This window comes from Amphiprion ocellaris, chromosome 19 (genome assembly GCF_022539595.1).
Source record: "Amphiprion ocellaris isolate individual 3 ecotype Okinawa chromosome 19, ASM2253959v1, whole genome shotgun sequence".
In the NCBI taxonomy this organism is placed as follows: Eukaryota; Metazoa; Chordata; class Actinopteri; family Pomacentridae; genus Amphiprion; species Amphiprion ocellaris.
This window is the reverse complement of record NC_072784.1, coordinates 21,569,479-21,593,598: the sequence shown is the minus strand read 5'-3', so window position 1 is coordinate 21,593,598 and position 24,120 is coordinate 21,569,479. Positions and strand designations below refer to the sequence as shown.

The following is a 24,120-nucleotide window of genomic DNA, read 5'->3' as shown; positions in this document are numbered from 1 at the left end:
GCGAAAAGAGAGAGAGAGGGAGAGGGAGAGACAGTAAGTCAGTAATGTAGAGATAGAGACACAGAGGGAGGGCAGACACAGAGAGAGGAGTCGAGATAGTCAAAGAGACCAGAGCAGAGAGAAATTAGGAGTCGCAGAGATGGAGAGTGTGGGTGGAATCAGTGGGCGTGCTGATGTTTGAGCTTCAGAGGGAACAGGTTTAAGTGAAGCAAGAGACAGTCTGGTGTCTGACTGAATACATGCACATGCATGTGCAGTCTTACTGTAAGTGTAAATGCATGTCAAGTGCGGAGATGTGAGTTCAGCGTAACAGAACAGGAAAAAATGAGACATAGGTTTAATTGCCAATTAACCAGTGAAGAGGAATTCTGCGCCTGTATGTATATATTCATGTATGCAGAAATGAGCATTGTTTACTCAGGAGTGTCCTGATCTATCTGACCTGCAGTGCCCACAGCGGTAGAGGTCTATCAACCCAGATGATCAGCTTCCTACAGAGTGGAAGAAAAGGAAAGAATAGAAAGTAGAGAAGAGCAATACAGCCAAAATACATATATAAAAAATGAAATAGGTGCCACTAAAATGAGAAAAATGTTAAAATCCTTTTCTGCCCAACACTCAATAGAGCCATGGACACAACTCGTGCCACTACATTAATATAATTGCACTGTTTACAGTTGAACAACAGTGGAGTGCACAGCTGCCAGTGTGCTCATATTGCAGGAGAAAGGTAATATTCAAACAGTCAAATGGAAATTTACAGCCTTATTGTGAGAGAAAGGCAGTGTTTTTTTCTCTCTCCCAAAGACACCCTGGGGCTTATCATGGCTGCTTGCCATGAGTGCTATCTCCACTGATGCTACACGTCTGCTGCCTGGAGCACAAGGTGGCCCATCCCTTTCCTGAGCTCACTCTGTCAGGCTCCTTATTCATTTGGAGCCAGAGCTTAGCCAGTGTCATCAGCCACCAATTAGATCAATAGGTCCCTGAGCAGGAGACATGGCGTTGCCTCAGGTCCGTGTACACTTTCTGGTCTCCCTCGCTCTCTCTCTGTTGTTGTATATTACATACTTTATCTCCACTAGATCGCTGTTGATTAGGCTGCACAGGCACTACATACATATTATGTTGACAGAGAATCCATACAGCTGGATTGTGACAAATGGTGGCTGATCTGTGTTGCTTAATATCAACATTGTGGACTGCGTCAGTAAAGTGAAGCTGCACTGATTACGTTATACAACATGTCCAACCGGTGAGCCAGTGTCAAGGATGCCAGGGCTCCAGGGTGTGTGGTTTCATGGTCCTCGCCTGCAGGCCGAAGCCATCACTACTAATTAAGGCCTTGCATGCTTACCAGTCAAACTCAGTCCAGAGGCGGGATGATGTGTTTTGTTTGGTGCAGTTAACCCCGCTCACACTGCAGGGGGCAAAAACCACAGAAAACAGCAATAAATACGACTTCCTTGCCCAACACCTCTCGCCAAAACAGCATCAACCCGCTGTTCAGGCTGAATATCAGTTTACTATCCCAACTGCATTTCCACCCCTTTTGTTCTTCCCCCATAATCTCACATCCAGTCCTTTTACCAAATACTCTGTACACATTGTTATCTAATGTATTGAACTGCTGTTCTTGTTTCTGCTATCTGGCCTTCACACTCACTGAGACTTTGTTTCACCTCATTAAGCCCCTGTTATCGCCATTTCTCTCACCAGTCCTGTCTTTCCTCTTGAGGGTTGTCTAGCAGGACTCTGACGATGTAGAGGAGGCAGCTCAGCACTTTCAGAGCAAAGTTAAACATTCGCACTCGCAGACCTGCAATTCCAAAAGAAGATAATCGCTCATTAAAAACAAAAACGTGAGCATTTATAAAGATTCTTTTTTTTTTCAATGCTATTATTATTCTTGATGAGTAATTTAAAATTGCGATGCTGAATGAAGTTCAGCTTTACGCAGTGTAATGCTCTGTGAACCTAAACTGTCATAAATTAAATTAGAATCAAGACAGGTCACAAATCAAAAAGATAAAATGGCTCTGGGGACTCAGCAGCAACTCATACGCTAAAAGGTTTATAGAGAGGTTTGCAGATATTGTTATCAAAAATACGATTTACCTTTTCTTAAGCTTCTGCAGCCAGGGTTGACTACCAGTGGTTGCCGTAATGCAACAGAAAATGTATAAATATGTGTATTTTCAATATTTTATCCAGACTGCTGAAAGTTCATCCTGAATTCCTACAGGAGTATTGGAAGCAGTGATAAAATAATGACAAAATAAACCTAAATTCGAATGAATAACTATTTCAATGACTGTAAGCATACTAGGGGAAATCAATGAATCCAGTGAAAATCTAAGTCACTGCACAGACATATGAAACAGTCACAAAGTGTGGAGATGATAAAAATTGGTGATGAAACGCAGAGCAAGAGTGACAGTACGTCACACACTAGAAAGAAACACATCTCTTCACCCAAAGTAGGATCAACTCGTTTAAAAAAAGACAGACATACAGTTGATTCAGTCACAGATAGAGAAGGCGTGTTTCCAAATGCAGGCAACTCACTGGATCTTTGGTTTTTGATGAAGAACAGCTTGAGGCGCTCCTTGAAAGTGTTCTCATTCACATAGAACTCTACCTGCACCCTAAGAGAGGGATGGAGAGATGGGCAGAGTCAGTAGGAGGGAGAGAGAGATAGAGATAATGAGGAGTGTCAGAAGGGGAAAAGAGGAAAAGAACACAGGACACGCTTCAGGTGACTGAAGAGATAAAATACTTCTTTTATGGAGTCAAGAGACAGAAGAGAGGAAACAAGTGGAGGACTGGGAGATAAAAGAGAACAGAATAAAGGTGAAGACTAAAAATGTACAATTGAGCAAATTGGAGATAGAATGGGTGATAATGATTATTTGAACACTGAAAAGTATGGAAATAAGACACTGTGGCTGGCTGCATTAAAGACTAATGGGGTTTGGAGGAAATGGTGTTCACTGCTTGTCTGCCTGCCCATAGGCCCAGACAGCTGCAGTCAGTCTCGTTATCTCCACTGATTAAATATAGAGCAACAAATTACTTCCCTCTGATGTTTCTGCTGAACATGGGAGGCCATAATTACTGCTCTTTCCACCTTTCAATTCTGTTAGAAGGACACATATGCACACACATAACTACTGTACTCATACGCAGGACTAAAATGCTCACATGAACCAGGTCATTTGTATTACTAGACCATTCACATGCCCATCTGACACTGACTCTTACGAGGGGATATGATGAAAACGACAAAGAGATGCACTTGAGACAGCTCTTAATGTGTACAGACACATAATCAGACAGGCTGTAGGTGACTGTATTTCCTGTCTGACCACCTCAGGGGAGAAGTCTCACTAGCTCTCCTTTCATCCTATGGGGGGAAGAGTGGATGACTCAGGCTGAGGATGAAAAACGCCAGGCCTGGCACGCTGGTGGTCTCCTCACAGCACACAGACAGATGAAAGAGAGGCGAACAACTGCAATCTGTTCTCCTGTCTGCAGGAAGAGGAAGAGATGGCGGAGCGTGTGTGTGTGTGTGTGTGTGTGTGTGTGTGTGTGTGTGTGTGTGTGTGTGTGTGTGTGTGTGTGTGTGTGTGTGTGTGTGTGTGTGTGTGGAGGTGGGGGGGTCTTCCCAGGGCTCCGGAGTGGCACTACACCCCACATGGTCAGACACACACACAGTAACAGAACAAAACCTTCCCAGCAATGTTTGGGGGGGTAGTAGAAATGGGTGGGTGATTGGGGGTGGGGGTAACGTTCCTCTCTGTTACTATGGCAACACAGAATTCGTTGTCGTTTCCCCTCCCTCTCACATGAACAGATGTGAGCAAACATACACTTGTGAAGTGCGCTCAGGCATCGGAGCCGATAGCCCCGGCACAGCTTGTTGACGGCTCCCCTTCGCTCCGAGCAGATTGCTGACAATAATGCTTTTGCACACACGATGAAGAAAAAGAAAGAGGATGCAGATGCGCACAGCTCCCCGGGCTCGCAAAAGCCCACGGGTGTGTAATTGCACCTTTTCAGTAGAAAATAGATAGGCTTTCCCATTTGGATAAAAAAACAATAAATATAGCAAAACAAAAAGCTGTAGCAGAAAATTCAACACAAATTAAATTTAACTTAACATTAATGATAAAGATTTATGGGAATTACAGTAAACTATTTTGTTTCAGGTGCATAGATACTGTTCATATTAATAGTAAAATTAGAAAACAACAACAAATCTCTGAATAGAACATCACAATGTATTTGAAAAGTAACCTCCAAATCCTCTAGAAAACAATTAGGCTATATAATAAACATCCAAAGAGATGGTAAAATAAGCAGAAATGTGCATTTTGTTTGGCTTCCCACACTTCTACTGGCACTGATCAGATCATTGCACACGTGTTGTTCTCCTTCGGAAAAGCTCCACAGCGGCAGGTCATCATCTTCATTAAAAAACAAAACAAAAATAGTGACTGTTTCAATATATGCTTTCCATTCCAATCCATCCATGAAGCGCTGATCTCAACATCTGACCGTGAAAGTATTTTTCCATCCTGTGCTGAATCACCAGTTTCTTAATGTCTTAAGACACTCTAGGTGACACATGTTCTTAAATGCAGCCAACCGTACATTTCCTCATTCACCAAAGTCCTAAAAGTCTCTTCAAACTGTGAGAAAAAGCCGCGATAACTTCTCAGGACAGGAGGATCATTTCAGAGGTCATTTTGTCCTCGATCTGTTTCTGTTTCTCTAAGCAGGAGCTGTTCCACTTGAGTGTTCAACAGAGGATGAAAAGTAAAGTGGAAATATAGCTCAATAACGATTTGAGCTGTAGAATAGATTGAGAGTCGGGATCTTTAATCTAAGGGGAGGATGGTGACAAAAAAAAAAACATTAAAAACTCATAAAGAGCGTTATTTCAAAACAAAAGACACACAAGCACATCACGATGGCACCTCTGGGCAACAGCCTCATATCAGCAACCCAAGGCCCTCCATAGAGCAAAATAAATGATTAGATAGCTGTTCAGAAAAACTGCTTTGGGCCACTGATGTGCAGAAAATAACATATGTCAGTGAATTAGAAACAACTGTTTCAGTGCATCACGTAAGATCCACCATTATGGAAAAACCCCTGGAAAGGTCCTTCACTCTCTTCTCCGCTACTCAGTCAAAACATTATGAAATGGATTATTTAGAGCCATTTTTTTACAGGATTATCACACAGGCTTCAATAAAGCAGAACTAGCAGGTTTTACAGCAGGAAACAAGACAATATGAAGAAAGGGGCATGATGAAGCATTTCAGACCTGAGCCTGGAGAGAATTCAAATATGCATGTAGAAGTGTCAAAGGGAGAGAGAGAAAGGACAAAAATAGAGGACGGATAAATGCAGATAAAGAGACACAGGCAGATGGACAGACAGACAGAAGGGGACATGTGGAGGAGGATCTTTGAGAGAATGAGAGAGAGAGCTAAACCTCGTTCTCCTGCTGCTTCCACCCATGTCTGTTCTCCATAATGACACAGCACTAGCCATCTAATGACACAGTGGAAGAGACCAAAGAAGCCCAAATCTCTGTATGCACAGCAGCAGTGTTCACTCATCACAACCTCCACACTAAACTCAGAAATAGTCAGCATACCAGTAAAGTAGAAAAAAAACAAGAAGAAGACAATAAGGTAATCAGGAGAAAAATTCCATCAATGATAGCAAAGCTTGTTCTGTTTAATTATTGAAAAGCAAGAAAAAAAAAGGAAATTTATTTGTCATTTTTTCTACTGAGCTTCTGCAAACTGAGAGTCTCCGCAGCCATCCACAGCCATTCATGATACCATCTACACCTTTTGCAGAGAATATACTCTTAATATTAATCCATTAAGTTTAATCTTGCAGTTTAGTGCCAAAAAGCAATCTAATTACTTTTTAAAAAATTTCTGTTTACATAGGTTCAGGTTATGTAATGTCTTTCAAATTGTCCAAGCTATTACAGAAACTCTCATTTCCAGTGATAAGCACTGTACCAGATATGAGGGACTTACTTGCCAGCTGATTTCTCAGAGGCAGATTGTGCAAGTAGTGCACTGTCTGTATGGCATTTTATGAAGACAGCCACAGTGGCTCTGATTAGTGGTGGTACAGCTCATTCTGTACTTCCTGATTACTGCTACAACTGTGTTTTGACTGATTTTTACTTAGTCACTGATCTTCCTGTAAAGCCTCAGTTTTTCCAGTTCCTCTGGCCAGTCTTTCAATTTTGTTTCAATGATCACAGGTTTTCTGTGTGCCAGTGACCACAGGTGTAGTCACTTATGTTGCACTGAGCTTCTACTTTGAGGTATGCATTTTTAATATAGTCTTTCTAAACGATGTGTTTTTCATTGGTCATAAAATGAAGTACAGATTAAATGTATTTGTCAACTTAGAGGAAAAGAGATGATGCAGTGAAACACTGACAAATTATGCTGGCTATCAGGGTTATCAGGTTTGAGCAAAGTTTTTGAGTTCATTCCGGATGAACTGCCTCCTGTCATGATGGCAAAAAGTAGAGATACAAATTAGTAAGGTATGGTAAATTTAAATCAAACTGCTAAGCTGATGTTAACATTTATAATGAATGCTACTGTCATGCCTTCTTTCGGTGATTACCACCAGTCTACCGATAAGAGATGTTAATGATTAAACATTAATTGATGAATGGTAATGAATAATATAAACAATTAAAAATATATGCACCGATACGGCCAAGGACAAAAGATATGCTTGCTAAAAAATGTACTGATAATGGAGATTAGCTGTAGAGCCTGGTTCTTCCAACAGGTGAAGTCCTGCACTGTTTATTACTGTAGCAACCTAAGGAGGTGGTCGCTTGGGACTAGGGCAGCTCTCTGTTGGCAAGCAGAGATGACTGTGGGGTTTAACTAGCAACAGACCACCATGACAGAGGCTTCTGTGACAGTTAATGTGTTTTGACCAAAGTTAGCATATACAAGATGAACCAGTGTCTACAAGGACAGCATTCCTAAGGTGAAATGACTGGTATAGCCAAGATAGCTATGTGGAAAATTTCATATCACCATGATTAAATATAATTCTTTCAGCATATGGAAAAGAATTTGCTGTACTTCAATTGTTTATATTGATTAACTGATTGTTGATTGATATCGCTGCTGATTATCGGTCAAGAAATTTGTTCAATATTTGCTTCCCGATCCTGATCGTCATAGCCACTTAGACAAATAAGATTGGTGAGTTATACCATTTTTTTTCCTCTACTGTAGGCATGTGGCTCATAGCTGTACATGGTACAAGTCACATATTGGCTAGTGAAGCAAGTTGTGGCTAGCCTCTTTTTTAGAATTGAGATTTGCATTCAGTTCAATTGTTTTATTGGTATATTGAGATATTATAAACAAAAATGGTGTAAACTGCAACTATTCCCTGCAGATTCTCTTATCTGAACTCAAGACCTTCTCTCAGCACCCCTCCACAACAAACACTCAGCAATAAAACAGTCTTTCAAAACATGTTTCAGTTAAGGTTTTTCCCTCCTCAAGCTTGTCTCGCCGTGTTTGAGAATGTTGTACAGTGACAGTGTGCTGTGATGGTACAGACATCATTATACTACCCATAGATGCCAAGATGATCGGTCCTTGGCCCCTTTATTAGACTCCTTTCATAAGGCAGTTATTGAATGCGATTGTCACAAGACCTGTAGGACTTTTTTGATGAGTTCTTATGTTAAATAGATTGCATCAGATGACACTACGCTGTTAGGCAGAGATACAGCCTTTATTCTGGCATAGAGTGAAGTTATGACCCTTGTCTCACTTCTTTGCACTTCCATTCATCCTTGCAGACATTAACCTATTCCAAAAGCAGCTAGTCTTTTTAATAAATATATTTATTGTAACATGGATAATTAAAAACACTTTCATTTTACAATGGCACTGAAAACACTCCATTCCAAGTAAAACGTCTGCATTCAAGAGCTTACTTAGTTAGCATCAACATATAATTCAATTTTAAAAAGGTGAAAGAATGTAGAAACGTTGTCCATGTAAGCACTTTCCTATTATACTTTTATATTTTACATGTTTGTATTATTATCCTCGTGCATTGATATGTTGTATGTTGTGCTGCTTCGGTCTGTGCTCGTTTTAACTACTTTGTATACTTTTGGTGGCCTAAAGTGCACTGATGTTTTGTGCTCTATAAGATCATCAAGCTTTGTAGTGTTGCTGTCCTGTCAGAATTACGAAACTTTCCTGCTAATCCGAGATTTTTTAAATTAAGATGAGCAATAAAAGACAATTTGATTCTGTAGAGTTTTACTGAATGAAACTGATCTGTTCATTAGACGGCAAATTGTAAGATGAAGACTAAGTAGTAAGCACAGCCAATAAATGAAGTAAAAAGGGTAATATTGTTGCTCAGAAAATCAAATCAAATCAAGTTTATTTATATGTAAGCTTATTTATATTTATGCAATAACTAGCCAGTGTGGAGATGCTAGTACAGGAGTAATGCTTAAATTTTTTTAGGCACCAGTTAGGAGTCTTGCAGTAGCTGCAGACAAGACAGTGAGAACAGGCAGACACCCAGGTACGGAGAGTTACAGTAATCTAACCTTGAGGAAATGAATGCAGTGATCACAGTCTTCATGAGAGTCAGACAAACAATGTTCCTCAGCTAAAAAAAGCTTGCTTTTACCACAGTTATTCTGCTTCAGTGCTGAGTCAAAAATGACACCAAGATCCCTGCATTGTTATGAAGATTGACCCTAAGTGGCTGATCACTGTGGTGTCAAGGGGGAGCAAAAATAACTTCTGTCATATTGCCATTCAGCTAAAGATAGTCTTTGGCCATCCAGCATGCCACATGTTGCAGCTTAGGATGGATGTGACTGCTGTGGAGCCATCTGGATTCAAATGCAGGTATACTTGTGTGCCATCAGCATAACAGTGGAACTATACTATATTTTTGTGGAAAATGAAGTCTAAGGGGAGCACATACAAGGAAATAAAATAGGCCCTACGACAGAACCTTGAGGTACTCCACAGGTGGTTGGGGCAGACAAGGAGGAACAATTCCCACTTTTAGCAGAACAGGAACTGTCAGCTATGTAGAAGGGAAACCACTTGAGCACAGTGCCCTGGCTGCTGATTTGGTCATTTAGGTGGGTTAAAAAGAATGTTGTGCAATGTATAAATTCGAACTTATTGGTAATAGCCAAGCACTTCAGATTTGTACACAGGTACAGAACCATTGCAGGCAAAAATATTCTTCAGACTGTGATAATGGTCAAAAAGGGATTACTGACACAGAAAATATGTATTTAGGTTGTTCCCTAATATATGACATCTGGCAAGGCATGTGGTCATGCTATATGATGTATGTCTGTGTATGTCTTTGAAAGCAGTTGTGGCAGAGGCATTAGTTGTGTTGCCCCACTGGCCAGTCAGACCCTTTTTTCTCAAGTAACCCAGGGCATGAATACAAAAAATGAGAGTATAAAAGAGCTAAGATATCCTAATTTTCCAGTTTTTCTATTCTAAATGTTATAGATCGAATATTAAAAATAGTTCTAAAACACGATTTATAAACTGATCAGACAAAAATAAAATTTATTGTTTAAATAAACGGAATTCAATTCTCACATTTTCTTTTATTAATTTTTTTAAATGGAAAATTACTCAACATTACAGGCTCTGTACAGGATAAATGAAAGTTCTTTAAATTTTAGAAAGGAGGCTGACATCAGTACACAGGCAGTATTTTGAAGAAAGATGTTCCTATTGATTGATAGAAACACGGGGCTTCTGGAGAACCATTCAGTGGAGAAATACTGATGATTATAAAACAGTTTGAAGTAAATTGCTCAACTCTGTTGTTAAAGATGAACGGGTGAACAGGGCATTCTTTGGGTCAAAATTACAAAAGATAAAGACACGTCAAGATAATATAGACAGATTATAAATGATGACAGGAGAAATTCACTGGGATGGCAAGAGGCAAATAAATTGCACATCACCACAGGGCTGCTCTAACATCTTAAGAAAGGCAAAGTGTACTCTGTCTCATCCAACCAATGGCTGACAGGACAGCTTGTCCCTGACCCAGATACACAACACATGCATTAGACAAGGTTTAAGGCAGGTGGGAAAAAATAAAGACGAAAAAAGAAATGAGAACGCGTGTACATGTCCCAGCCAAGGAAAAATCAATTTCTTAAGCTAAAAGGCACAGTTTTTCTTTAAAGGCTTATAATGCAAGGGTTCATGCTGATTGAAGAGTCAGATGAGAGATGAATACCAATTTTACTTTTCAATTCCACTCCATGCTGCCACAGAACTAATTTTAATGGTCCAGTGAAACAGGCAAGTACTTTCATAATTGCCTAATCGTGTCTTTAAAGAGTCTTCTTTCACCTCGTTTCTTTATCTGTGCATAACTAAGGGAAAAACCAACATACACTACTATTCAAAAGTTTGGGGTCACCCACCCATGTTTTCCATGAAAACTCACACTTTTATTCATTTTATTCATAATTGCACAAGGGTTTTCTAATCATCAATTAGCCTTTAACACAATTAGCTAATGCAATGTAGCATTAGAACACAGGAGTGACGCTGGAAATGTTCCTCTGTACACCTATGTTGATATTCCATTAAAAATCAGCTGTTTCCAGCTAGAATAGTCATTTACCACATTAACAATGTCTAGACTGGACTTCAGATTCGTTTAATGTTATCTTCAATGGAAAACAATACTTTTCTTTCAAAAATAAGGACATTTAAGTGACCCCAAACTTTTGAATGGTAGTGTATGTCATGATCAAATTATAGTTACAAATTTGCACAGACTCCAGGGCACACCACTGCCGGAAAAAAGGTGCCATCATTCACAATAATCCACAGTATGTTGACAGTGAATACGCATGTTCTGTAGCATTTTCTCAGGACCATTTCCTGAACAACCTCTGGGTTCCAGTGAATTAAAACTTTCCATACATCATCAGAGGAAGTGCTCCAGCCACCCCTGCTCCCTGATGTAACCAGCTTTGCCTCACCCTATTCCTGAGATGATCATTCACTGCTCGTTGCTTACAGAAGGATCTGCGGACACATTAATGCTCTTTGCGTATCACAAGAAAGAACAGAACAACAGTTGCTTCAGTGGAAGTTATCTTTTATCTGCTGAATTCACACACAAATAAAAAACACCACTCCTATCATGAAACTAAATATGGCTTAAATTGGTGCACAAACCCATTAAAAGTCACCCAATGACACCCTATCTCCACATCCCTTAAGATTACATTAGTTTCTGATATGTGCAGACATTTTACATTTGATTACCGTACATGGACATGAGATATGAATCTTTTTCACTGTCATCTCTAAATAATCACTTTGAGGATGACTTGCAGTGCAAAACTAGTGTAACTTGAGAGGAATCATCTCAGTTGTCTGTCCTTGTTGTCTCTGGGGACTCTTGGATTTGAAAGGCAACTCCTGTGGTGTGTTACGCTAACACAGTTTGGGAATAGGGGAGCTGCAATCAGTGGACAACTGTGTTTTGATCCCTTATAATGGTATGGCACAGCGGCTGCCTGCCCCCACTCTGATGCCACAGCGCCTTTCTGCAATACTGAACACCACAAGAGCCCAAAAGTGGTCAGGCACATGCTAGTTAGCCTCATGGCTGTGTTAGTATCCACAGGAAGGCTCTTAAGTGTTGACAGTGCTCATCTAGAACAGAAAGGTTGGTGTGGGAATTCAATAGCTGGCTTATTAAGGCCCAGCGGCTGCAAAAAGGCCTCTGCAAATAAAAGAACCATGAGTCTGAATGACCACCAGAGACACAACCGGCACTGGCCCTGTTCTCTCTGTAGCCTTGGGCTATTGCTCATTATGAAATTAAATGAAAAAAGGTGCAGCTCATAAATATCTAATATCCTTTACTGTATATACAGTACACACACACACACACACACAAAAATTGTTCAGTGCCCTCAGTTTTCAGCACAACTAGCAACATTTCCTCTTTGCCAGTATTAATTAGGCCATTTTTAGTAGACTTTTTAATTACTAAAAAGAGACATTTATCTGATGCTCTTTGGTTTTATTAGCCTAGCACACTTTAGGCCGGAAGCTTCACATTAACTACACAGATCCCCCCATTAATTTTCATGAGCCACTGCTTTTTAAATTGACTTAACTCCAGATGTTTTCCGGCAATATTGTGTGCAGGACACGCTCAGGACTCATGAATGAGGTTACGAGGTGTGCCTGCTCCCTCTTTACCCCTTTGCATCTCATCCAGATCCAAATCTGATTTAAAAAAATCACCTTTTCAGAATGACTCTGCTCATCATACAAGCAATCTGTACTGCTAAGAACCTCCTTTATTCCAGCAGAAGTGAACATGATGCGTAATACTTCTGTGGATCCACAACTGTGGACGGAGATAGTTATCTGCCTTCTAAGCTGTTTGTATTAAGGATGTGACTGACACTTGCATAAGCCCTGAAAGGCTCATAGAGAACTCTGGCATCCACCTCATTGCCAAGTCAAAGCATAGTAAAACTAACTGGCATAAATATTGACAATATTGATAGATCATGCTCTACATTGGCCTCACTAGATTAAGACTTGACAGCAAGAATTAAGAGGAAGAAAAAGGGAATGGGAGCATGGGGAGAAAGGATGGCAGAGAATATACTGAGACAGAGATTGAGCGAAAGAAGATGTGGAGGCGACAGCCAAGAGATTGTTTTAAGGACAAAGGGCTGTCATTTGTATGGTAATCCTGGACTCAGACGAATGCTCCTACTGAGGCTGTCTGTTGTGGAGCTGTGGAGACTCTGTTGTATTTCAATTCACTTTAACAAATTAGTCATTCAAGCAGAGCTGTAATGGGAGTCGTGTGTGTGTTTATAGCCTGTTATGACCGTGCTATCAGCTCTGGGAAGACTGGTAAACTGCTCTGCAATGCTAGAACACAGTAACTGTTGTGAATTATACCAGAAAATACATTTTTTTAACAATTCCCAAAACATGTAAAAGGAGTTCATTTCTCGACAAAATCCATTGACGATGGGAAAATAGAATAGGAGAGTGCAGGTGAGAAACTACTTTCTGTAAAAAAATTCAGGACTCATTATCAAGTTAATTTTTAGGCAACCAGACAGCTTCTTTGACTGGCAAAATCCTTACAAACCTGCAAAAGATCCGTATTTAATTGTTTAGTCATTTGGCATTTTCTCAAAACAGAGGCCTCTGACTCACTGCCAAAAAATATAAATGGTGCCGGAGTAATGAGAAAAGTGGCATGAAAATGTTCCTACTTCTCTGTCTTTGACATATTTCTGTAACAGAAGGACACATATTTACTCATCGATCAGTTACCAGGCACAATCTTGAATAACGTTGTATGAGTTTATTGGAAGTAAAAAAACTTATATTTGGCTGCTGTAATCAGACCAATAGCAGACTAATATTCAAGTCCAGTCTAGGAAAGAATTCTTCTTTTAGTTAGAACAGCGAAAACTGAGCCAATTTTAGTTTCTGTTGGTTCCAGTTTGTCAAAAATTAGCCAATGCTTAGCTGTGAAAAACAAAATCTAATCCGCTTGCAGTTTTGAATGTTTTAGCCAAATATAAACTTCAAAAAGTATTGACAGCAGTGGAAAAAGAAGCCACTCACCACAGGTGCCAGCAATTGTACAATCACGAAGATAGGCAATCCCTGTGTGTGAAATAAATTATTAAATCAGTACCCATCATTAAATATCTACACTGGAAATGTCTTCACTTAAGTGCTTTTCAGTGGTTACAGTAAAATGTATTCCACTGAGTAACAGGAGAGGTCTTGAAAGAGGAGGAAGCCTGGTATTGGAGGCACTTCAGTCAGAAATAAGACGTAGAGAAGAGGGCCAGAGGGAGGGAGGATGTTAAATTAGGCTGATGTGTGAACACACACAAATGCAACCAGGGGGATGCAAGCAGAGAGGAGAGGAGGACAGAGCAAAGGCCCACAGAATGTGACAGAAGAGAGATTATAGGGTATGTTTCTTCCAGAGCAGAGTGAAGCCATATGTGTCAAGGAGATAACTTATGCATACACATGTCGAGATTCTGATGTGCGAAAGTATGTTTGAGCTCGGATGTGGTCACAGCGTGCTCCTGAGCCCAGTGGGAATGTCTGATTCTTTGGGGATAATCGGAATGAGTAAAGCTACTCTTAGATTTATGGACAGTGGCAGACAAACGCTCTGTTATTCATCTGTAATTAAGCCCTCTGTCATAATCAATCACAGCTCGTGCGTTCCTTCTAATCAGTCTATTTCATAGCTGGTAATACTCCGTAGGCACTGAGATCAGCATCTTGACCCTCTGCCTGACCGCTCTTTCTTCTCTGAACATTCGTATATGAAAGCATTTGTGTATTCGGATGCTCAGACACACAGAGCTGTAAAGAGCGCCAAACAAACACACACATCATCACTACAAAGGAGCACATTTTCTACTTAATAGGTGCTCATTATTCATATATATATCTTCTGTTTAAAAAAGTAGAATGTGTGTGCTGCACGTTACAGCTCTGATAAATGAGAACACACAGCATTAATGAGAATCTCTATATCTCTCAGAGCCTTTACAGTGATTGATGTAAAGATATCCCAAGAACAATAACACACATCATGTGTTTACAAGGTATTGCAGCATATCTGTGGCAACAACATACACGCAGTATTTTCAAACTGTCTCAGCAGCCTCCAAGCCAACCAAATTATTCACAATCCTATTCCCACGATACATCTATTTAGATTTTTACAGTATTCATTTGGTCACATCATCCACTCCATTGTCATCAGCTGTTTTGCTTTCTCTTGACTCTTACTGAGGCTGATGTACCTGGACTATAAAAGGTCCTTTCGTGTCTCATGGACTTCCAAGAAAAAAAAAGCAGCAAAACCTCTGTAATCGGGTGACTGAGGTCACACTGCACTGGAACATTAGTCCTGGGGCAATAGCCAACAAATTACAGAAGACCAAAAGAACATGTCCAGGGTGAGAAGGCCTGTTTAGGGCTTGACTGCGTGGAGTAAAGCCCTCTCAGAGGTCAAGGATACAGAAACTGGACAATTATTGGTACTCTTTAATATTGTTCAGTATTCTTATAAGCATAATTGACAGTTTAGGCCCCTATAACATGCCATGAACAATTTAATAGAAGAGTCTCTGGAATAAATGCTGGCAGTCGTTGGACTTGGATTGGCTATCTCTCCCATGCTTCCAATTACAAGTTTCCCCAATTATCTGATTTGAAACACCCACTCAAGTCCAAATGCAAGTGTTTTGGGCCTCATTTCCACATAGCAACAAGAGACACCAGGCATGAAATGGAGGTTAAGGTTTTCCATGAGACAGTATAATGAAATAGCCAAATTAAGCAATGCCTTTCATATAGCACGTCAAATCTACAGCCCTGCAAACAGTTTAAGCAAAGGTTAATCGCCAGTTACTGAGAGCACCCACTTGCAATTTCTCGTCCAGGTGGCTGACGACTCACTACAAATCTATGGAACAACATAAATAGGAAATACTGTAAATATCCCCATCTTTGCTTATTCTTCTTTTCCATCCTGCTGGACTCGACCAAAGGAATTTTAATGTTTCAAGTGTGCATATTTGCACTGATGCGCCTCTTGCACGAAAAGAAAATCCGTGTAATAAATGTTCCTTGATATTTAGTTTCTTGTGAGTATTTTTATCTGCCTGTTTAATGACATATTTGTGTGTTAGCAACAGTCGCCTCTGCGCACACAGAGAAGCGAACCTGTTGCAGCATCCATTACAACAGAACTGCACAGCGGAGAGAAAAATGCTCCAACACACTCAAGCACCTGAATCATGACAATCAGAGAGAGAATGCAAAGGCAACGCAATGGGTACTTTAAAAAAAAAAATAAATAAATTTTACACCGGGTGATAAGACGCTCTCATGGCGCACTGATGCGCAAGGGATTCTGTGCGCCGTGCGTAAAACGCTACAAGTACCTGCGTTCTTACCTGTCGTCGGTCTGCCAGTCCCCGAGCAACAGGTCTCGGAACCGGTACCGAGGGGGCAGCGGCAGCACCTCCTTCTCCAGTTCGACCATGGTCCTCCTCCTCAAAAAACCCAGAGACAAATACCACCGCAAACCGCACCTCCACACCGAGGAGGTCGTCCCCTCCAAAACCAACTCCGCTCCTCTTCCTTCTGCTATTCACAACGTAAATTAATAACGAGCACACTGATACACCCCATGGCACCGTCTTCGACCTCCCTGCTGTGCCGGAAAAAGAACTTCTCTCTGGTTTTGCAGCCGTCACAATGAAGCTCTACTTTTCTTCACACCGAGGCAACAGGTCGAGGATGTTCAGCGGTCTGTGCGTATAGGGGAGGCTCCACTTTTACGGTGACAGCTGGAGGGCTGTTTGTCTCTTTTAACACCAGCATCCTCTCAGTCTGTACTCCACACGGACGCACTTACTGCAAATGGAGCGTTGGGGAACAGTGCGACCACTTTTCATAGAAGGAAAAACAAAACAATGAAAACAGACTAAAACAATACCATAACAATAAATAATAAGAGTTCTCCGTCACCATTTGCACTGCGTTATGAGCAGAATGTTCTATGCAGTCCTGAAGGACGATAAAACTGTCACACATACACACCTCCCCTGAAATGTGAGGAGACCTGCGCGGATGTCGCTTTTTATTATTTCTCCATGGTGAGCTTTAGTTGTTGTTTTCGATTTTATCTGGGTTTTATCTCAAACGTCACGGGGTAATATCTTTAACAGTGAGCTTAAGGAGGCACATTTGCCACGTTGGGCACTGCCTTGCTGAAACATATGAGAACACATCCAGTTTATTTAGTGCAACGTTTTGACGTCGTGCATATTCATTTTCAGACACTTAACACGACTCTGCACGGCTTGCAGCTGAGCTCTAAGTGCTGTTGCTCTCTCATTATGATTCCATATGCCAAATACAATCAGAAGAACCAATCGAAGCAGAGGAGACAGGAAAAAAAACACACACTATATAATTAAGTTCCTCTGAATCTGTGCCACTACAATTCAGAATTACAAAAGGCTGTATATGGAATCTGCAGCAGTCCTACCTATGAATATTACACTTAGTCCTTACTGAACTAATTAATAACCACGTGTAATGGAGGGTATAAGCACTTGTAAACTCCTTCCCTTGTGCAACAAGCCCACTGTTTCTAATGCATAAGTGCACTTGTGTGCTGTATATTAATTCCCCTGCCACAGCCTATGTCACATTAGTCTTGTAGAGCCTCTGGTAGGAACAGAGGGGGTAATGAAATTCAAATGTCCTGCTTAGGAGGACTGTTGACTCAAAGCCATAGACAACAGGTGTTATTCAAATTAACTTCCATTGATTAATATTAATTGGCCACAGCCGAGCTTTGATAAACCAGCACTTTTGTAAGCTCAAAACAAAACCTTTACTCAGAGGATCGAAAAGGATTATTGCCTTTTGAATTGATTTTTTAAAAAAAGCAAGAGATCTTAAGAATAATTGATACTATTAAGAAAGAGTTTGGATTGTACCAGTGCTTTGATTTCTCCTGGATATCTGCTCACGATCTTTCTCGATCTCTCCATGGCCTTTTCTCAAACTTGTCTGTCTCTCTACCCCTCATGTACATAACCGAACTGCTGCACTGTGTAAATGCATCTTGGTGGTTTAGTGTTTGCCATGGACACTGGTGCCACAGCAACATTTCACCCTCCAGTTTCTCCAGATACCTCTGTGCTAAACGTGCCATATATATGTTAGCGCCAATACAGCTTAAGGGTAGATAGAAGGAAAGAAAACTTAAATACTGTCAGCATGTGTCAGCTGTTGTGATCACAACCACAACTTCTTTTGACAAGCGAAATAGCAACAGCCTGTTTACTGTGGCTTGTACTTCTATAAAGCTTTTAATAAATTATTTAAGAAAACATTAAATCTCTGCAGTTATGTGACCGACTCTTGTTGGCTACACTTAGGTGCAGTACTGCTCAGACGCCTAATCTAATTAGATTTGTATGTTAATTTTACTTTAAGACTCACAAACTGCTTTAAACTCTTTTAGGAAACTTATACAACATCTAATTCAGTTTTACAGTTTTTCTTTGCTGTTGTTGTATCTATTTCGCCCTCTGGTGGTCATGAAAACGCAAACACACAATCTGTAATGAGCTGGATTCATTTACCTCTTTAAAACAGTCAGCTGACAACTACTAGTCAGAAAGGGCACGGTTTAAAACACCAGAATAGATAAAAATTGACAAATATTGTGCCTGTTCACAAAAAAAAATTATATATCTCTGTATTACAAGTAACCATGAAAACATTAAAGCGGTTGACAAGAAAAAAAAACATTTCAAGTGGGTGGGCCTAGCTGTGTAGCCATGGTAACAACAAAAAATGTCTGAGCATATCAGATATAGTTCATGTGTTTCCAACCTAATTTAAACCCCATTCAGTCTCACATTATCATAATGTGTACTCTGAGGACAATTTGCAGAGACTGGGAAAGCAACAGGCAATCAGGCTTTATCCCTACAGATCAAAAGCCATTCTCCTCATCTCCAACAGAACCAGAAATGCATAATATATGCACAAGTATAAACAAAGACACGGCACAAAATCATCCATAAAAAAGGTTATTTAAAAAGGTATAAAATCATACAGTCACTGACATTTATCTCCATTTAGAGAAAAACCGTTGCCTTCCAGGTTCTATTGAAGAGTGATGTTGACAGAAGCCAAAGCATCCACAGTCCAGCTGGGATACTGGTCACGGGAGGGAAACATTCGCTTCATGAACGATTGAATAAACTCAGGAAATCGGCCTTCCATAATGCTCTGTCTCACAGAGCGCATCAGGGTGAGCTGCAAGAAGAAATGTTTGATGAATTGAGGAAAAATAATGGAATTACTATTGATCTCCAGTAGGATCATCTTCTTCTGTTCACCTTCAGAGTATATAAGGTCAGCTACAGGCCAGCATGCCCTCAGCATGCTTTTTCTGACGCAGTCCTTCTGTCACAGCAGCATGTTACAGTAATTTATTAATGCTTTGCAGCAATCCATTTAGTACTTGATCAGACATTAAAGTTTAGATCAAAGTGATAGATGCCAATCATGGACATTGCTGAGCCACTGTGGCTTAAAAGGAAAAATGGGCAAAAACTTTGAGAAAAAATAATCACCAAATTAATAGGTTGCATAACAAGACAGTATCTGTTATGGTCTTCTAACATGATTATTATATTTTGGGACACATCTGTCACAAGATGGGACTTTTTGTTGTTTTGATAATGTCAGAGCACCATAGAAAGTTTGTGCTACTGAGGCACAGAGAGTACAGAGGCGCTGATATGATCATCCCACATGCATTTGGAAAGCTGAACATTTTCTGTCATATTTCTGTGAGAGCAATTAGACTTTCAAACACATCATGAAGCCAATTATGTTGATATCTGGCTAGAGTTGATATGTCCCAGAGTCAGGATGGCAGATATAGGAAACTAATGAACTAATGAATCGTATTTAATATATGCAGAAAGTGCCTTTTGGATAATTCAGCTCTTTTGAAGCACATTAAAGAAAGTACTATAGCATACTGGTAGTGTACTGTAGTAATTTATCAGTCAAGTTAAGTCAAGTCAAGCACATAAATGATTTTCTTAATACCGACCTGGTAGGAAATGTTGTGGATGGTGACATGATGCATGGCAGCAGTGTCACTCTTAAACAGAGCGTGCAGGTAAGCCCGACTATGTCTGAAATAGAAAAAGGGAATATTAATTAAACCAAAGTGGATCACTGTGAAAATGTTGTATTAACACATTTCAAGCATCTTCATTTCACACTCTGAGCCAAGTAAAATCAAAGTAGCAATATAAGGTAGTCTGTAAGCCTACTTGGACATTTTATTATGGAGATGTTCTCACCTGAAAATAAATAAATTATAATCATAGTCGAAATGAGGTCATCTTGGGTACTAAAAACCACTTTAAAGGTTTCATTTCTATCACGATGAAGACAAATCTGGTGCCTTAATGAAATGCTATCGACTTACCTTTTGCAGGTGGGACACTGACAGTCTGGGTCTATGGGCTGGAAGTCTTTGGCATATTGCTTCTGTTTCACCTGGAGAGATCCCCAAGGCACTAAAGCAGAGCCAAACCTCTAAAGGAGAAGAAAAAGGAAAGGAGAACATGGATTATAACTCCTAAATGACAATTTGAAAGTGATTTCTCAGTGCTGTGAGGTAAAGAGAGCTTACCGCAGTGCGGGTGGGGAAGACACAGTCAAACATATCACATCCAAGAGCGACACACACCACCAAATCCACGGCATACCTACAGCATGCAGGGACCACATAAATTGCTATGTCAGTTAACAGCCCTATAGCCGATAAACAGCACTATTCGCACGATGAATTTTAGTGCATACTAGCAAGCATACCCAACACCCATGAGGTAACGAGGTTTTTCTCGTGGCAGGTGGTCGGTGCTCAGCGTGACCATTCGCCAGAAGTCATCCTTCTCCTCTCCTCCGCTTAAGCCTCCAATGGCAAAACCAGGAACATCACGTTTGGTCATTTCTACAAGACAGAAAAAACAATATCTAAAGTCACTATTATGTTGCCTCTATAATCTCTCTCTATATTGTGTCTATATGATGTAAATGTGTATAGCATACAGTACTGTAGGGTCTCAACCTTAATATTTAAAAATGGAGGGAAATTTCTATTATATAACCTAAATATTTATAACCTTAATGTTTACATTGAAATAATATATACTATTGTAGTGCATTAACCTTAAGATTTGAAATTGTCAGATCAATTTAGAACTTTTATATCTCAACTAGAAAGCACTTTGGGTCAACCTCTGTGACTTGGAATGTTTAAATAATGGTTACTTAACTTGGCAAAAGTGCAAGTTTGACCCCATATTTTGTGTTTTTCAGTCAAAGTATTTACAACTAGATCTGGTGTTAAAGTGTGTGTGTGACCTTCGAGTGTCTTTGTTTAATGCTATATGCTGCCAGTAAATCTAACAGTAAATACAAGATGTTCTCATCACATCCCGACATTTTGACCAAGTTGCCTGCCACTGACTCGAGAAATATGACGTATAAGTGTGTTACTTAATGGGACTGCTTTCCAAATTAGTGAAATAACTGGATTTTGGAGTTTTAGGCCCTCTTCAAATACAACCCAATTATTCAGCATGCTTGTAAATACCAGTATTCAGAGACAGAATCACCAAAACTGGACAAAGGTTCACCACAAAGCAGGAGTTTTTACCATCTAGACAGGCCTTGCGCAGCTTTGAATTCAGTCCTCCTTGGATGATGGCAAAAAGGTTCTGCTTGTGTGGATTCTTATTGGCGGCTATGCAGCGGTCCAGCCATCGAACGGATCTGTGCATGGCCTCCTCCACCCGCGGTCCCGTCACAGTACTGCTGACCACGTCATCCAACTGCATCATGATGTCTGACCCTAGGGAGGAACACAGTGAAGCAGAGAGATGCTGTCTGTCAGCCACCGAGAAGAGGAGGTTACAATATTTGCTGTTTAACACTGATTCAACTATTTTGCTCTTTGCTGACCCAGGCTGTTCTGTATGCTGATGGACTTCTCAGGACTTAGTAGGATCTCTTTGCCATCATAGGGTGACTTGAACTTGACACCCTCCTCAGTGACCTCGGAGAGTTCAACAAGAGACACCATCTGAAACCCTCCACTGTCCTGTAAGCATTTAAAAAAGAAACACAAAGGTTTCAGATGCAGCTCATCAGCCATCTGTTGCATTTAACTGAATTATAAAAACCCCTGCTTTGAACTATTTCATCATCTATGTTTGATTCAAGAAAGCAAAGCTGCACTCACAGTTAAAAGATTTCTCTTCCAGTTCATGAACCCGTGCAAATCATTGGCTTTCTCGATCAAATCCGGTCCCTGTAGGCATCAGAGTTGAAACAGAAAAACACCTTTACAAAAAAAGTTTTCATGAATTCGTGCAGCCATTGCTAAAGTCTGATGAATTACAAAAGATAACGGAACAACTGTTATTGTAGCATTACCTACCGGCCTCATTCCAAGGTGATACGTGTTCCCAAGACAAATCTGACATCCCAGATCCTCCAGCTGATCCACAGTTATTCCCTTTAGGGTCCCTTGAGTACCGACAGGCATGAAAACCGGGGTGTTAACGGTGCAGTGTGGCAGAATGAGATCACAGACTCTCGCTTTGGTCACCGGGCATTCAGCAACAATCCGCAGAGTGAGAGGAGAAGCTACAGACAGAGCCTTCTTTACGGACATGTTATTTTCTGAAGTATTTGTAGCACCCCCACACTCTATGGTGGCAGCCATGTTTCAGTGACCATGTGATATGGAGGGCTTGCGAATGACAATCGAGTCAACCAATTAGAACCGAGCTATTTCTTTTGAGGAACACGCCTTTTAAATAGCCAATCAAATCAGGCCATAATGGAGCGACAGTAAATTTAACCAATAAACGGCCTGGCTTTGTAGACTAGAGGTGGGTCTACATTCACCGGGTTTGATCGGATGTCGTCTCCTCTGACCGGATGGTGTAAAGGAAGTTTTGTTTTGCGAGTTTTCCGTCCATTTCGACTGACTGAGTATTTAGTTAATGTTCTCAAAAGAACACGAAATGAAATTAGTGTGAAGTGCATCACCGGTGACCACTCAAGTATTCAAAGGGAGGGTGAAAGCTTGAGCTGTTTGAAACGGCGGAACGCAACACTTCAGAGTAACCCGAGAGCACCTTGCTGCTAAGCTAACGTTACTGAACTAGTTAGCGCGGCTAGCGCCAGCCTCTGGTCTGCGTTGTGGTGAAGGGGCTCTCCGAGCTAACGAAGCCATGGGGAACCGGGGCATGGAAGACCTGATTCCCCTGATCAACAAGCTTCAAGACGCTTTCAGTTCCATTGGCCAGAGTTGCAATTTAGACCTCCCTCAGATCGCTGTGGTCGGTGGACAGAGCGCCGGAAAAAGCTCGGTCTTAGAAAATTTTGTTGGCAGGTAAGTGATAATGGCCATTTGAGTTAGTAAAGTGTTGCATTTATCTCGTATAAACAGTTTTACATGCATTCTCAAACTGTGCGTTTGATTCTTTATTCATTATGAATTGGTATTCACCATAAAGATAAGCTAACGTTTGTTCCCTTGTTAGTACGTAACGTCAATATTATGTTACGCACTTGTCGTAAACCAGCTTTTATAGTGTAAAGTAGCTGCAGGTTCAACAAGTAGACTTAGATACGATCTTCACGTGACAATCCAATAGGACAGTCAAGGAGTTTATTATGAATGAGGAAAAGCAATATTTAAGAAGGTTTAAGTGAAGCTGTTTTACCCTATTGCCTGGAGTTTTTCATCTCATCATTGGCATTCACTGCACAGTATTTATGTCTTTAAAACTGTCAGTAAATATATTTTGTCAATGAATATCTCTTTACAACCTCATGTTTTGGACGTGACAAATGAAGAGGTTTTACAAATTAAAGGTTTGTTTCTGTCAAATGCTCACTGTGGCACTTTATTTTTAATAAGTCATAGCACAGAAAATTTTCTGTTGAAGTCCATTTGTTTGGCTTTACTTCTGAATAAGAAGAGTTTCAATTGATTCTATTTATAATCCCAGGCCACACACAGACAGTCCTACAGGATTAGCATTCACCAGTAATTGCTACAGCTGTTTAATAGAATCTTATTGAATCACATAAGAGTTTGTTGTTTGATTAGCGTGTGTACTGTTGTAGATGTGGGACTGCAAATATGTAATTGGAAAGTCTGACAGGTTGAAGCAGTGTAGGCAGAAAGAGCCTCTCATTAGGGACTTGTAGTTTTGCAGCAGAAATTCTCTCTTGGGTATTTTGTGCAGTGCTTTGCTTACTCTCATCAAAATATTGACATTTTCTCGGCAAGCTCACATCTGTATCAGACACAACTTCCCTTGCCATCTTCCTCTTT

General features: G+C 40.4%; 3 protein-coding genes across 11 annotated transcripts in view; 1 reads left to right on the top strand and 2 right to left on the bottom strand.

The window, feature by feature from the left end:
• Positions 1-16,716, bottom strand: part of LOC111573671 (potassium channel subfamily T member 2) — a 41,749-nt gene extending 25,033 nt beyond the window's left edge. The window contains exons 1-5 of one of the 2 annotated variants that reach the window (XM_035951751.2): positions 16,106-16,716; positions 2,569-2,648; positions 1,717-1,819; positions 1,358-1,420; positions 443-491 (exon numbers count right to left, since the gene is read on the bottom strand). In XM_035951751.2, the coding sequence (XP_035807644.1) occupies positions 443-491; positions 1,358-1,420; positions 1,717-1,819; positions 2,569-2,648; positions 16,106-16,194 (384 nt within the window). In that variant the 5' untranslated portion in view covers positions 16,195-16,716. The remainder of the gene's footprint in view (positions 1-442; positions 492-1,357; positions 1,421-1,716; positions 1,820-2,568; positions 2,649-16,105) is intronic. The other variant, XM_023277947.3, reaches the window with a different exon arrangement.
• A 2,037-nt stretch (positions 16,717-18,753) lies between these two features.
• On the bottom strand, positions 18,754-22,521 carry qtrt1 (queuine tRNA-ribosyltransferase 1). The gene is made up of 9 exons (XM_023277973.3): positions 22,207-22,521; positions 22,009-22,077; positions 21,729-21,867; positions 21,424-21,618; positions 20,577-20,715; positions 20,395-20,470; positions 20,188-20,297; positions 19,804-19,888; positions 18,754-18,995 (listed from the first exon to the last, which is right to left on the bottom strand). Exons 1-9 carry the CDS (start codon positions 22,492-22,494, stop codon positions 18,843-18,845), a joined length of 1,254 nt encoding a protein of 417 aa, XP_023133741.1. The 5' UTR covers positions 22,495-22,521; the 3' UTR covers positions 18,754-18,842.
• Positions 22,522-22,700: 179 nt separating this feature from the next.
• The window catches only part of dnm2a (dynamin 2a), a 28,566-nt gene continuing 27,146 nt past the window's right edge, over positions 22,701-24,120 (top strand). For all 8 annotated transcript variants that reach the window (XM_055005354.1, XM_055005353.1, XM_055005351.1 and 5 more), the window contains exon 1: positions 22,701-23,169. In XM_055005354.1, coding sequence (XP_054861329.1) covers positions 23,009-23,169 — 161 coding nt within the window. In that variant the 5' untranslated portion in view covers positions 22,701-23,008. The remainder of the gene's footprint in view (positions 23,170-24,120) is intronic.

What these genes read in the sequence shown, in the direction of transcription:
- qtrt1 (XM_023277973.3), bottom strand. Translation starts at nt 22,494, where the DNA reads ATGGCTGCCACCATAGAGTGTGGGGGTGCTACAAATACTTCAGAAAAT. An exon ending in GGAAGAGAAATCTTTTAACT is followed by an intron (nt 21,868 to 22,008) that starts GTGAGTGCAGCT and finishes AAATGCTTACAG; the next exon opens with GACAGTGGAGGGTTTCAGAT. An exon ending in CGTTACCTCATGGGTGTTGG is followed by an intron (nt 20,471 to 20,576) that starts GTATGCTTGCTA and finishes TGCATGCTGTAG; the next exon opens with GTATGCCGTGGATTTGGTGG.